Source organism: Myotis myotis, unplaced genomic scaffold (genome assembly GCF_014108235.1).
Source record: "Myotis myotis isolate mMyoMyo1 unplaced genomic scaffold, mMyoMyo1.p scaffold_m19_p_20, whole genome shotgun sequence".
NCBI classification, from domain to species: Eukaryota; Metazoa; Chordata; class Mammalia; order Chiroptera; family Vespertilionidae; genus Myotis; species Myotis myotis.
In genome coordinates this window covers 14,208,670-14,222,587 of record NW_023416325.1, presented here as the reverse complement: position 1 = coordinate 14,222,587, position 13,918 = coordinate 14,208,670, and the positions used below count along the sequence as shown (strand labels likewise).

At 40.1% G+C, this 13,918-nt stretch overlaps 1 protein-coding gene across 3 annotated transcripts in view; it reads left to right on the top strand.

The window, feature by feature from the left end:
• Positions 1-13,918, top strand: part of KNTC1 (kinetochore associated 1) — a 64,972-nt gene that overhangs the window by 42,839 nt on the left and 8,215 nt on the right. For all 3 annotated transcript variants that reach the window (XM_036354010.1, XM_036354007.1, XM_036354009.1), the window contains exons 43-53: positions 1,142-1,251; positions 2,695-2,902; positions 4,306-4,395; positions 5,739-5,910; positions 5,997-6,055; positions 6,183-6,399; positions 8,755-8,828; positions 9,106-9,316; positions 9,436-9,545; positions 12,135-12,181; positions 13,419-13,497. In XM_036354010.1, coding sequence (XP_036209903.1) covers positions 1,142-1,251; positions 2,695-2,902; positions 4,306-4,395; positions 5,739-5,910; positions 5,997-6,055; positions 6,183-6,399; positions 8,755-8,828; positions 9,106-9,316; positions 9,436-9,545; positions 12,135-12,181; positions 13,419-13,497 — 1,377 coding nt within the window. The remainder of the gene's footprint in view (positions 1-1,141; positions 1,252-2,694; positions 2,903-4,305; positions 4,396-5,738; positions 5,911-5,996; positions 6,056-6,182; positions 6,400-8,754; positions 8,829-9,105; positions 9,317-9,435; positions 9,546-12,134; positions 12,182-13,418; positions 13,498-13,918) is intronic.

The following is a 13,918-nucleotide window of genomic DNA, read 5'->3' as shown; positions in this document are numbered from 1 at the left end:
ACGGCATCAGAGTTAAGTTAGGGTTTTTCAAAATGCTGACATGCCGAGCTCAAAAGGTTCGCCGTCACTGATCTACCCAGTTAGAAAACTTCAAAGATCTCATTCTTTACTTTTGGGGAGAGAAATATATATATATATAATGTGTGTGTGTGTGTATGTATATATGGTATATATGTATATGTATGTTTTATATGTGTGTACGTATATATTAAGTACACTCACTGGTGCTTTCAAAGAAGTAGAGGCCTTTTGTCTCATTTTCTTTTCTCTATATTTTTAAGGAAATTAAAAGAGGCTTGACATCATTTTCATCTGTTTACCTTTCTCATTTATAGGAATCTGTCTAGCATTAATTGACATTTATACTATTTCAGGCCTAGCCTTTAGCCTTATACTTTTGTGCTGCTATTACCTGGTTTAAGATAATATTAAATGTATGTACAGGTGCAGTAAGCTTTAAGAACTCCAACTAGGGAAAAGTAAATGGCCCTTATTTTTACTTTTCAAACACAAACAAAATCCTGTTTTCTGTACTATAAATGTAAAATGTTTTATTTAATTTGCAAATAGTTGACCTACCAAGAATGTAACCACTACAGAAATGGTATGTGTTTTGGGGTGTAACTCCTGTGCAGTCATGGGACTTGTTGTTGCTAACATCCAAACTTACCGATGAAGAGGCAAGAGTTAGTGTGACTGAGAGAGATTTAGGATCCACCGCAAAATATACCTGAAGTCTCCGAATGGTGGCCAAGTTGGGTAGTGCGCTAAAAAAAACAAGTGGGGGAGTCTCAGAAAAATGCTTTTCTATTAAAAAAAAAAGATAGCCGAAACCGGTTTGGCTCAGTGGATAGAGCGTCGGCTTGCGGACTGAAAGGTCCCAGGTTCGATTCCGGTCAAGGGCATGTACCTGGGTTGCGGGCACATCCCCAGTGGGGATATGCAGGAGGCGGCTGATCGATGTTTCTCTCTCATCGATGTTTCTAACTCTCTTTCTCTCTCCCTTCCTCTCTGTAAAAAATCAATAAAATATATTTAAAAAAAAAAAAAAAAGATAGTAAAAAGGCACAGCACAATGGTGCCCTTATTCTAATACATTTCAGTTTAGTGGAGTTTTTTGTTTTGCTCTTTTTATTTCTAGATTTCTTTTCAGCCGGTTTTCAGGCAACATTTTCTCACCAAGAAAGACCTCATTAAAGCTCTTGTGGAGAATACAGATATGGACACAAGCCTCCTTCTGGAATATTGCAGGTAACTCTTAAAACTTGAATGGTATTTTTGCTGTTAGCCATACAAACTGTGGCAATCCTTACCGTGAGAACACAGTGGTAGGGATGGTTGTTACTGTGGTCCCCAGACCTCTGATGTTTCTCTTCCCCCCGACCCCCGCCACCCCAGTTTGGGGATCCAGCCCAAAACCCAGGCATGTACCCTGACTGGGAATCAAACCGTGACTTCCCGGTTGGTAGGTCAGCACTCAGCCACTGAGCCACAGAGGCTAGGCCTGATGTTTTCTTTTGCTCGTCCTCAAACTGAATAAATCCAGGATTAAATCCTGAGATAACACCTTTTTAAGTGTTTTCCCAAACTCCCCTCATGATAAGCATCACCTAGGACACATGACTTAAAAAATACAGATTCCTGGGCCCCTCCCTGGTGTTTCTCCAGCAGGTCTGGGCAAAGGCCCAGGAATCTGATCCTTAATAGGAGCTGCAGATGACTCCCACAGTCAGGGAAGTTTGGGAGTATTCTTTTGAGCAATTAAACTTCTAACTCAGATCAATTTAGGAGCAAGGTAATCTTAAATAAAAAAAATCAGTGAAAAGTAGGATTTAGGGAGAATTTTAAAAAATAGTTTAATAAGTGAATGAAAAAAATTAAAGATTAAATGTTACTTACAGATAAAATTTACTGTGATGAGTAGGAATAGATGATTGGTAATTTATATCTTAGATGTTTTCTAATAGAATGACCTATTTCCTGGCACATTACTAGTTTCAAAGAGCTTTCACACATCTCTTAATTTTTACAGTTTTTATTGCATATTATCGTCAATTTACATATCTCTTGCCTAGATAGAATTCAGTCTCATCTTGAGCATGAATACCTTCAGTTTTAAGAAGAGCTGTGCGCTCTCTCTGGTTCCAGAGACCCTGCTAATAGCCACAAAAATGATCTTGGACCACAGCCTTCCAGACATATTGGTCATTTGAGGGGTCCTGGTGCCAACAGGCCTCCCCAGGCCCCAAGATGGCGGAAGAGCAAGAATAACCTTTGATCTTTTTTTAAAGGCAATAGTTAACTCCGGTGACAGGTAGATTAGCTGATTGATTATAAGACTGAACAACAGGCCCTAACCGGTTTGGCTCAGTGGATAGAGCATCAGCCTGCGGACTGAAAGGTCCCAGGTTTGATTCCGGTCAAGGGCGTGTACCTTGGTTGCAGGCACATCCCCAGTAGGAGGTGTGCAGGAGGCAGCTGATCGATGTTTCTCTCTCATCGATTTTTCTAGCTCTCTATCCCTCTCTCTTCCTCCCTGTAAAAAATCAATAAAATATATTAAAAAAAAAAAAAGACTGGACAACAGGAGGGTTAGATTTCAGCAATAGGAGCAGGGACTTAAGTTTTCGGAGATATTTGTATGGAAACGTGTGCATTTGCAGGGATTGGTGTGTAACCGAATACTTCTCTTAGCACCTTTCAGCTGAACTGTGATGCAGCTCTTCAGCTGTTCATTGAAACTCTGCTCCACAACACGAACGCCAGCCACAGCCAGGGGGACGCGAGCTCGGCCTCCACAACGCAGCAGCACGCCAGGCTCCTGGCCAAAGCCCTGGAAATGGTGCCGTTACTGACGAGCACCAAAGACTTGGTCATCAGTCTTAGTGGGATCCTCCATAAGGTAGGGTTGTGGTGAAGTGAATGTGGTCTTAGTGGCATTCTCTCTAAGGGAGAGGGCTGGTGGAAGGAGCACATCAGGTCATTTTAAATGCCCCTCTCCCCTTAATTAATTAGCTACATAGGACCAAATTGGAAATGTAAGCCCTGTGTTATTTTAATAATTTTTACTTTTGAAGTAATTTTAGATTTTTAATATAGCTTAATACAGCAGTTTTTTAAAAAGTAGATACAGCCTTTTGTTCAGATTTTAATAAATAGCACCTATCCTTTGAAAAACTAGAGAGAAAGGTATAAACCTAAAAAGTGAAAAATTTTAACCCTACTTCCATAGATAAAAATGTTAATAGCTTGGTGACTATCTTACACTAAATATATTATCCTGTTACTCTCTTTTTTCACTTACTATATTGTTATTAAATGTCAGTAAATCTCCATCTATCTCATTTTTGACAAATACATATTTGTTATTCCACAATAGGAATGAAATCTGTGTTTTATCAGGCCTCTATAGATGAACGTTTACATTATTTGTAAATTTTTTTTTTACTATAAATTGTTACAATGAATATCTTCATGCATACATGTTTGCCTTCTTGTTTAATTATTTTTGTTAGGAGATCTGAGAGTTGGAATTTTTAGGTCAAGAGGTAGTTTGGTGGTGGGATGAAGTTCGAAGGAAGGGGAAATAAGATTCTAAGAAATACTTCAGTTTTATATTTTGCTTGCACTTCAGCCAAAAATTATATATAACTTGCTCAAAATTTCTAGGTACCATAGAGATCATCTTCCCACTTTGTTCAGTGTTATTCATGTGCCTTGGGTTGGCATTTAAAAAATGAAGAAAAAAAACTAATGATGTGTAAGTAGGAACAAAGAACAAAGAGAATATTCCCTTTTAATAAACATATAGATGCCACCCAATTAATTATTCATGTCTGTATATGATTAGAGCTGGAATGGAACCCTTGGAGACATTTGCTTAGAGGCCACACTCTAGTTATGTCATTTCCAAGAAAAGGTCAGTTTCCTTCTATTTTAATTTTCCCATCATAAATGGAAGAAATAGAATTTTAATATTAAAATCTTTCAAAATTATAAAATTTTAATATGTTTATCTTTTTAGGGTTTTAGGCCTGTACGAATCTCTTTCTGTATTAAAACAACATTGCTTTATCCAGCTTTTCAAAAAAGGCATTTTGAGACATTTTAAAGCATGTATGTTTATCCTAACAGAACTAATTTTAGAAGTGAGAAAATGTTTTTTAAAGAATAATCTAATTTACCATTGCTGTGCACTGAGATTTTGTATTTGCAGTCTCTGTACTAATGAACATAACTGAATAAAACCAGCTACCAGCCAGGTACCATCTTCTCTGGTTTTGATATATTTTTGTTTTTATATAGTTGGATCCCTATGACTATGAAATGGTTGAAGTTGTCCTGAAAGTTATCGAAAGAGCCGATGAAAAAATAACCAACATTAATATTAACCAGGTATAATAAATATATTTTTTAATTATCTTTTTATCTTTATTTGGATCCTTAAAAAATTAGTTATCCGATGTCTTACTGGGCGGTCTTTTGAGGTTCCTTAAAACTCCAAGTTTTATTCTAGTTCCTTTTCTTTAAAAGGGATACAGAAATAAAAAGTTTTTTCGTGCTTCCCATATTTTCATCATTTACCTTAATTCAGTTTTTGCTGTACTGAGGCGATTTAAATCTAAGAGAACGAAGTCAGTAACAGACTGATTTGGAAAAATTAAGGCAAAACTATTTGTTATGGCGGCGGGTAGGTCAGGTATGCGGTACCTACATTTGAGTCAGCTTTTCTCTATTAGTAGGTGGGTTAGGACTCACTCATTCTATTTCTGTACTTTCAGTAACTTCTTAGTTTTTTTTCTGAATTTTAATCATAGAAGCTTTTATATCTTCTTTTTAAATTGGATTTTTAAAAAATTAGAATGAGTTGATTCAAAAGGTAGTTTATATAAGTCTGAGAAATATGAGGTCTAAACCAAAGAGAAGTAAAGGATATAGAGGATTACTTTTAGATCTACTGCCTCTATATTTAAAATGAAATCAAGTGTTTTGGAGATAGCTCTCAAACTATTTGAAGAGAGCATAGGGAACACTCTCCTTTACCAAACATCCTACCAGCAACAGGCTTCCATGGATTTACATGGTATAATTTTTTTCATGACCAGATTAATTATGGTTTAGAACAGTGATGGTGAACCTATGACACGCATGTCAGAGGTGACACGCGAACTCAATTTTTTGGTTGATTTTTCTTTGTTAAATGGCGTTTAAATATATAAAATAAATATCAAAAATATAAATCTTTGTTTTACTATGGTTGCAAATATCAAAAAATTTCTATATGTGAGACGGCACCAGAGTTAAGTTAGGGTTTTTCAAAATGCTGACACGCCGAGCTCAAAAGGTTCGCCATCACTAGTTTAGAAGAATAACATTAAAGGTAAAACTACAAAAGATTTCCATCATCTTGATGAAAACAGTACCATCTCAGAAACAGAAATCTATGATGGTATAGAGTTAGGTGATTTTTTTTTAATGTCAGAGAGGGAAGGAAAGAGGGAGGGAGAGAGAGAGAGAGAGAGAGAGGAAAACATCAGTGATGAGAGAGAATCATTGATCAGCTGCCTCCTGCATGCCCCTCACTGGGACCAAGCCCACAATGAAACCAGGACCTCCTAGTTCATACATAGGTTGACGCTCAACCACTGAGCTACACCAGCCAGTCAAGAGGTAGATGATTTTTAAAACACTTAGGGTTAATTTAATCTCAAAGGAAAATGCTTTCTCTTGTGATACAGGCCTTGAGTCTTCTAAAGCACCTGAAGTCCTACAGGAGAATTTCCCCCCCAGTGGACCTCGAGTATCAGTATATGTTGGAGCATGTGATAACGTTGCCATCGGCCGCCCAAACCAGACTGCCTTTTCACCTAATATTTTTTGGCACAGCACAGAACTTCTGGAAAATCCTCTGTATGTTCTTTAACTTCTTACGAATTTCACTGAGTAGCCAACACTTTCTTCTTAAGCCAATCCCACCGTCCTTGTTTCCTTTCCAGCCACGGAGCTCAGTGAGGAGTCCTTCCCGACACTGCTGCTCATTTCCAAGCTGATGAAGGTAACAGGTGCCAGCTCTGTAAGGCGTTTCCTTACCCTTTCATTAGTCGGAGCCTGCGGAGAGGACTTTATGCTGCTTTCTTTCACCCATCAACCAGCCTTAACTTTTCTTTTTTTCTCCTTTGAAGTTTTCTTTGGACACTCTGTATGTGTCTGTCGCCAAGCATGTCTTTGAAAAAAAACTGAAGCCAAAACTAGTGAAGTCACCACAAGCGAAGTCCTCAACATTGATTAACAAGGAAATAACTAAGATTGCTCAGACCATCGAATCCTACTTACTGTCGATAGTCAACCCGGAGTGGGCGGTAGCTATTGCCTTCAGTCTTGCCCAGGATATCCCAGAAGGTAGGGGTTCTTCCTTTAACTGCTCTTAGAATGGCCAGCTGTGTTGCTTTGTGAACTTTCAGTAAAAAACAAAAAACAAAACTATGTTTATAGCTTTGAGGAGAAGCAATATGATAATTCAAAAAAGTTTGTGCCCTCTCTCTTCACTTGTTTTACTGCTGGATGTTAAAATGGCCCCAGTCGGGGAAGTAAGGCTCCTTGCTGCTTGCTCAGGGCGTGTGGATACAGGCTCCCCCTCGACGGTGGGAATATGAATTGATGCTTAACTTCCCACTATCCAGTCATACTTCCAATAATGAGTCCTTAGATAGTCTCACCTAATCAAACAGGTACACAAACACAAGTACTCGTTGCCATGGTTTTTTGTTGTAACAAAAGTTGAAAAAAACTAATTTTAAAAAATGTTCATTGATCAGAAAGTAGTTTAAAAAATAGCACATTCTTTTTTTTTTTCTGTTTACCAGATTATTTATTCACTTGATTCTTAGATTCACTTGTTAATAGATGCATATTTGTTGTTCATAATTTGTATCTTTACCTTTTTCTTCTTCTTCCTCTTCTTAAAGGATACCTTTCAGCATTTCATATAATACTGGTTTGGTGGTGATGAACTCCTTTAGCTTTTCCTTATCTGTGAAGCTCTTTATCTGACCTTCAATTCTGAATGATAGCTTTGCTGGATAAAGTAATCTTGGTTGTAGGTTCTTGGTATTCATCACTTTGAGTATTTCTTGCCACTCCCTTCTGGCATGCAAAGTTTCTGTTGAGAAATCAGCTGACAGTCATATGAGTACTCCCTTGTAGGTAACTGAGTTTCTTTCTCTTGCTGCTTTTAAGATTCTCTCTTTGTCTTTTGCTCTTGGCATTTTAATTATGATGTGTCTTGGTGTGGTCCTCTTTGGATTCCTTTTGTTTGGGGTTTTCTGCGCTTCCTGGACTTGTAAGTCTATTTCTTTCACCAGGTGGGGGAAGTTTTCTGTCATTATTTCTTCAAATAGGTTTTCAATATCTTGGTCTCTCTTATCTTCTGGCACCCCTATAATTCTGATGTTGGTACGCTTGAAGCTGTCCCAGAGGCTCCTTACACTATCTTCATATTTTCGGATTCTTTTTTCATTTTGCTTTTCTGATTGGGTGTTTTTTGCTTCTTCGCATTTCAAATCTTTGCCTTGATTCTTGCGGTCCTCTGGTCTGCTGTTGGGAGTCTGTATAGTATTCTTTATTTCAGTCAGTGTATGCTTAATTTTTAGTTGGTTCTTTATCATAACATCGAAGGTCTCATTAGATTTCTTGAGGATCTCAGTAACTTTATCGGCGGCTTCTAGACAGTTCTTGAGAGACCTTAAAAGTGTGGTTCTGAACTCAATATCCTCCATTGACAGTTTTGTCCTGTTTCTTTGTCTCCGCATTTTTTATGCTTTCTTGGTGCACCCCCTAGTGGTCTTTGTGCGCAGTCTTGTTGTAGTTAAGCCTTGATTGTTGTAGTTAATACTAGGGGGATTTGACCTCCGGGCCAACTGGCTGTCGAGCACATTCTTAGGATAGAGTGCTATGTAGGTGATTTGGAAAGATGTCCAAATGTTATATATGTATACATATATTTTTTCCTTTTTATTGAATTTATTGGGGTGACACTGGATAACAAAATTATACAGATTTCATATGCACAATTCCACATCACATCATCTGTACACTGTATTGTGTGTCCACCCCAAGTCAACTCTCTTTCCATCACCATTAATCCCTCCCATACTCTTCTCCACCTCTCCCTAGCCCCTCCGCCTCGAACAATCACCACACTGTTGTCTGTGCCCATAACTTTTTCTTTAAAATTTTTTACTCAATCCTTCGATCCCCCAACTCCACGCCCTCCCCCCCTCCCAGACAGTTGTCAGCCTGGTCTCTATCTGTGAGCCTCTCTATTTTGCATGTTAGTTTATTGTGTTCATTAGATTCCAGAAATGAGTGAGATCATGTGGCGTTTGTCTTTCTCTGACTGGCTTATTTCACTTAGCATAATACACTCCAGATCCATCCATGCTGTCGCAAAGGGCCAAGATGTATATTAAGTGAGAACAGAAAATTGTACTATGTGTATGATCTTATCCCTTTTGGGTTAAAATGTGTGTGCGCCCACACAGGAGACTTGGGAGGAACATAAGGCTCAGAAATAGAAATGGAAGCTGAAGAAGGGGCCTCTGGGTTTGCTTCCTAGTTGGCACTTTTCTGTCCTGTTTAGCTTGTTCTTTACTGTGAGCATGCATTTTTATAACTAAAAAAAAAACCACTTGCTAATTTGACTAAAATACATTGTTTTGAAAGGATTAAGATCTGCTCTCTTCTTTATCTTTTCAGGTTCCTTCAAGATGTCCACTTTGAAATTCTGCCTGTATTTAACTGAGAAATGGCTACAGAATATCCCACCTAAGGTGTGTCTGAACGCTAAAATCGAAGGCTCCTCTTTCTTTTTTATTTAAATTGTGCTCACCTTGCATGCCTCCTCATCCTGCCCTGGTGGTAAGCTTTTCCCAGGGTTTCCCAAGGTTGGGTGCCTAAAATGGAAAAAGAGATTGAGGCCTTTGTATTGGATCCTTAAGGATGTGACTAAGGCAGGGCCCTCCCTCCCAGGATTGGTAAATAGGCTAGTCTGTGTCTCCCTTGAGACGTAGAAAGCAAGCGCTTCTCTGTGCTTGGGAATTTTTAAAGGATGAAACGCGTGAGAAAGCCGAGGCTCTGTTGAAGAAGCTCCGCATTCAGTACCGGCGATCAGGCACAGAGGCCGTGCTCATAGCCCACAAGCTGGACGCGGCAGAGTATCTGAGGGGGATTGGGAAACCAGCACATCTCATCGTCAGTCTGTACGGACATCCTAGCATCAGCCTCCGAACTCAGAATGCCTCTGGCAAGGACTATCCCGGTGAGGACAGCACCCTTGCTATCTTGTCGTCCAAGGAGAGCCATCATTTTGATTCCCAGTTCTCTTGCATTGAGAATGTGGACTTTTCTTTTTTTAATTCTTCATCTTGAATATTTTAGATATTCACGCAGCAGCTAAAGAAATAGCCGAAGTCAATGAAATTAATCTGGAAAAAGTGTGGGACATGTTGCTGAAAAAATGGCTGTGCCCATCCACAAAACCGGGCGAAGTAAGTTTGTCCTCAAGAGCATCCTTCATATCTGTTGTCTCACACTGGGAGAGCCTTCTAATTAGGAGCACAGAATCTTAAAAGAAGAAACCTTTGTTCAGTTTTGTACCTCCTAGTATCTGATGGGTTTTAATGACGTTGTTTACTTTTTTAAAAATACGTGTATTTTTAATGATTTCAGAGAGAAAGGGAGAAAGATGAAAATAAAATCAGTGATGAGAGAGAATCATTGACTGGCAGCCTCCTGACCGCCCCACATTGGGGATCGAGCGCACAACCCGGGAGGGGCCCTGGTTGGGAATCGAGCCGTGACCTCCTGGTTCGTAGGTGGACGCTCACCCACTGAGCCACGCCGGCTGGGCCACTTTTTCTTTCAGCTTAAATATTGTTTTGCAACTGTTTTACCTTTCAGCTGGTGATTCCAGGTGAGTATAGGTATAACGGAAGTGGCCTGTTCTTACACTCAGATTCACGGATTTACTTTATTCTGAAGTAATTTCAGTCATACAGAAAAGTTGCAGCAGTAGGAAAGAATTCCTGTCTATCCCTCACCCAGCTCCATCAGAGTTCAACGTTTTGCCATATTTGCTTTATTACTCTCCCCATAATGTATATATTCATAATATTTTTCTGAACCATTTGAGAGTAAATTGTGTACGTCTTCCCCCTTTACCCTTTAATAGTTACGAGCACATTTCCTAAGAACAAGGCTTTTCTCTTAACCACAGTATAATTATCAAAGTCAGATAATTTAATATTGACATAATACTGATACAATACAAACAGACTTGAATCTATAGTCCATGTTATAATTTAACCATTTGTCCCAATAATGTTCTTTATAGCAAGTTTTCCTCCTGGGACCAGGATCAAGTTCAGGATTATGTGCAACATTTATTTGTTACATTTGTAATCTCTTTTAATCTAGAACAGTTCCATAACTTTTCCTTGTTGTTGGTGACACTGACATTTTTAAAGAAAAGAATCCAGTTATTTCCTAAGCTGCTCCTCAATTTGGATTTGTATAATGCCTTCTTATTATAAGATTCGAATTATGCATTTTGGGCCAGAGTACTACCTAAACGATACTATGTCCTTCTCAGGGTATGACATTTGGCCCAGATGTCTGTTTGCCCTAATAGGTGAGGTTAATTTACTTAACCTTGGCTAGATCATCAGCCTATGGACTGAAGGGTTCCGGGTTCGATTCTGGTCAAGGGCACATACCCAGGTTTCGGACTTGATCCCCAGTGGGGGGAGTGCAGGAGGCAGCTGATCAATGATTCTCATCATTGATGTTTCTATCTCACTCTCCCTCTCTCTTCCTCTCTGACATCAATGAAAATATTTTTTAAAATAAAGTGTAACGGGAATAAACCTATTTTAAAAAAAAATTAGATACCTTAGTGAAAATATTGTCTATTTCTCTATTACACAGTTACTATGTTTCCTTTTGTAATTATTAGAGGGAGGTACTTTGAAACAGTATATTTTGTTTCTCTTCAAACTCCTCCCCCACCACGCATATGCCCCAATTTGACATCTATTGATAATTCTTTTTTTATGATTTATCTTTGTTTTTGGAAGTATTACAGATGTCCTCTTCCCCCACCCCATTGACTCCTGCCACCTCACTCTGCCCCTTCCCCAGGCCTTCACCGCACTATTGTCTATGTCCATGAATTCTCACTTGAACCTATATTAACTCTGACGGACACTGTTTTGGAAGGATGCAGGCCAGTTTGGTTTGTAAAGTTCTTATCGTGGGTTTGCCAATGTCAGCTTTTTTTAGAAATAATATCATTAAATCTAAATTTATGGAGGGATTCAGCAATCCAAATGCAGAAATGTCTGTACTGTTTCCTCTAAGTATTTACCAAGAACAAAATCTGTGCTTCAGGGGGCACAGAGGAGTCAGAGGCACCTTCAGAGTGCAGGGTTGACTCAGGAACCAGAATGGTTTAACCTACACATTTGGAGTTCTAAACCGAAAAGTTCCTCAAGGCCAGGAACTTGGTTCGAACACAGCACCTAAAACATTGCTTTGTAAATCCCATGAAAATATACTGAATTAGTGAGCGACTCATTTGAAATTCAGAGTCCTTTTAAAAATTACCCAATGGCTGTAGCTTCAGGAGGACGGGAGGGTAGGTTTTGTTTACTCAGGGAACCTATGTGCCCAGAACGATGCCTGGCACCTAGTGAGTGCTCAGTAAATATTTTCTTTCCTTTTTTTGGTATAATGCTTTATTATTGAAAGTAGTATACATGTCTCCTTTCCCCCCCCTTGACCCCCTCCAAACCCCCCCCCACACACACACACACATCCCACTCCCCCCGCACCGGACCTCACTCCCCATGGTCTGTGCCCATCGGCCATGCATATATGTGCAAATATTTTCTTGACTGAATGAATGTTAGTAAACCCATTTTCTAAGCAAGAAAAAATAGTGAATTGTACTGAAATTTCTTGCATGTAGACAATTTTTATATTGGGTTTTTCATCTAATAGATTTTCCACAATTTTATCTAGCTCAACAAACTTTATTAAGTCTTGACTTTTTTTTCTCCTTTTTTACTTTCTCAAAGAACCCATCAGAAATATTTGAACTTCAAGAAGATGAAGCACTGCGAAGGTATTCTTTCTTTGCATATATTTACCCATATCCTCTTGCCCAGTCGGAATCTTACTAGTAAATTTGTCAGAGGTCGGTTTTGAAAACCCTTTCCTGATAGAGCTTGGATCAGTCTCTGCGAAGAATCAATTCTTTGATATATGGCTGTGAGCAGGTATAAGTATCTGCAGCGCAAATAAATAAGCAGCAGCCAAGATTCAGAATTTCTGAACGAGTTCCTACTAATGTCGAGGCCTCTTAGAACACCTTTAGCAGAGACTGCCCCTCAGGCAAAGGAAAACTTCCAGTTCGCTGAGACCTAGGCCCAAGCCCCCTTTATGTTCTCTCCGCCTGGTGAGCTGGGCTGGCTCAGTCATGGGCCACCAGGGTTTCTTCCCCCTTCCAACCTGAGACAGACCAGAGAAGGCACATCGGTCTCACCCAGTGTGCTCTGCCTGATTGGTCACGACTTGCTCTCCTGGGAAGACTCTCTGGGCCGGAATCAGAAAGAATGTGGTAACCCATTAGCGCTGCTTGGCGCAGGCGTGGGAGAGGGAGAGGGCGTGGTGACACACAGGCTAGCTTCCTGCCATTCCTGGTCTAGGCCACAAGTAGGTCAGGTCCCTCAGGAAGCCCTGCATCAGCCCTGGAGGTCTGAGAGAGGACGTGGAAGGACCAGCCCAAGGAAAGAATCTCTCCTGGTTCGGACAGAGCTGGCCTGCCCCCCTCCTGGCCTCCTTGCCTCTGGACTTCACTGAGTGCTTGCATAGTGTTGGGGGTGGAGGCACCTTTGGCTAAGTATGAGGCAGGTCCTAGGACGTCTGACTAAATTAGCCACAGGGAAGTCGTGGAAACAACTCGGAGAGAGAGAATCCCTAGAAAGGAGCCCAAAGGGGATTTTTCCTTCATGCCAATTGTGTAACTTCCAGCCTTTTCCCGCTGAAAGCTCCACGCCCCCTACACGCGCCCAGTACGCCGGTGCCACTGATCCCATCCTGTGACTGAAAACAAAATCGTCCATGTGCAGTAGTTGGTGTATTTTGCAGCTATGGTTTGTGTTAATTTCTTACATAGAATTTAAATGATCAGAGATCAACTAGCCATTTGATGGATGAGAAGACTGTTTATTGTGTTATCATCTAGGTAAAAGGGGAAGCAAAAATGGCCTTGACCCATAACCCTTCAGATCTCTGTTTGGGATGCCTAATGACTTTCTCTGTGTATCTAAATATAACAACTTTTAAACAACTTTTTTCAGAGTCCTGTATCTCCTCCAGTCTCGTCCGATTGATTATAGTTCAAGAATGCTGTTTATATTTGCAACATCAGCTACAACTGTAAGTCCTGGGAACTTAGTCAAAACTCATGTCCTGCATCTCAGCTTAATATTTTTCTCTGCATACTTGCCATGCTCAATATCATTAACAGGTGATTAAGATAATGCTCACTTGTGTACTTATTCAAAGTATGCCTTACTTTGTAATATCTGCCAAACTCCATGTAGTGCTGGCTTCTGTAACATCCCGCTTAGCAAACCGAATAGTGTGCCAGTTCCCACAGGTTATCTACACTCAGGGTTGCTAACTCCCTGGTTGGTCAGCATTCCTGATAGCAAGGGGCCAACCAGAGAAAACTCCACCTTGGCCTTGGGGCCCTGCGCAACCGGCTTCCCCTCCAGTCACGCACTGAATTTGAGCTGAAACGACCCATCCCTTTTGCTTCTCCTAAAGGCAGCAGGGCCTCTTTGCTTTCAGGCTT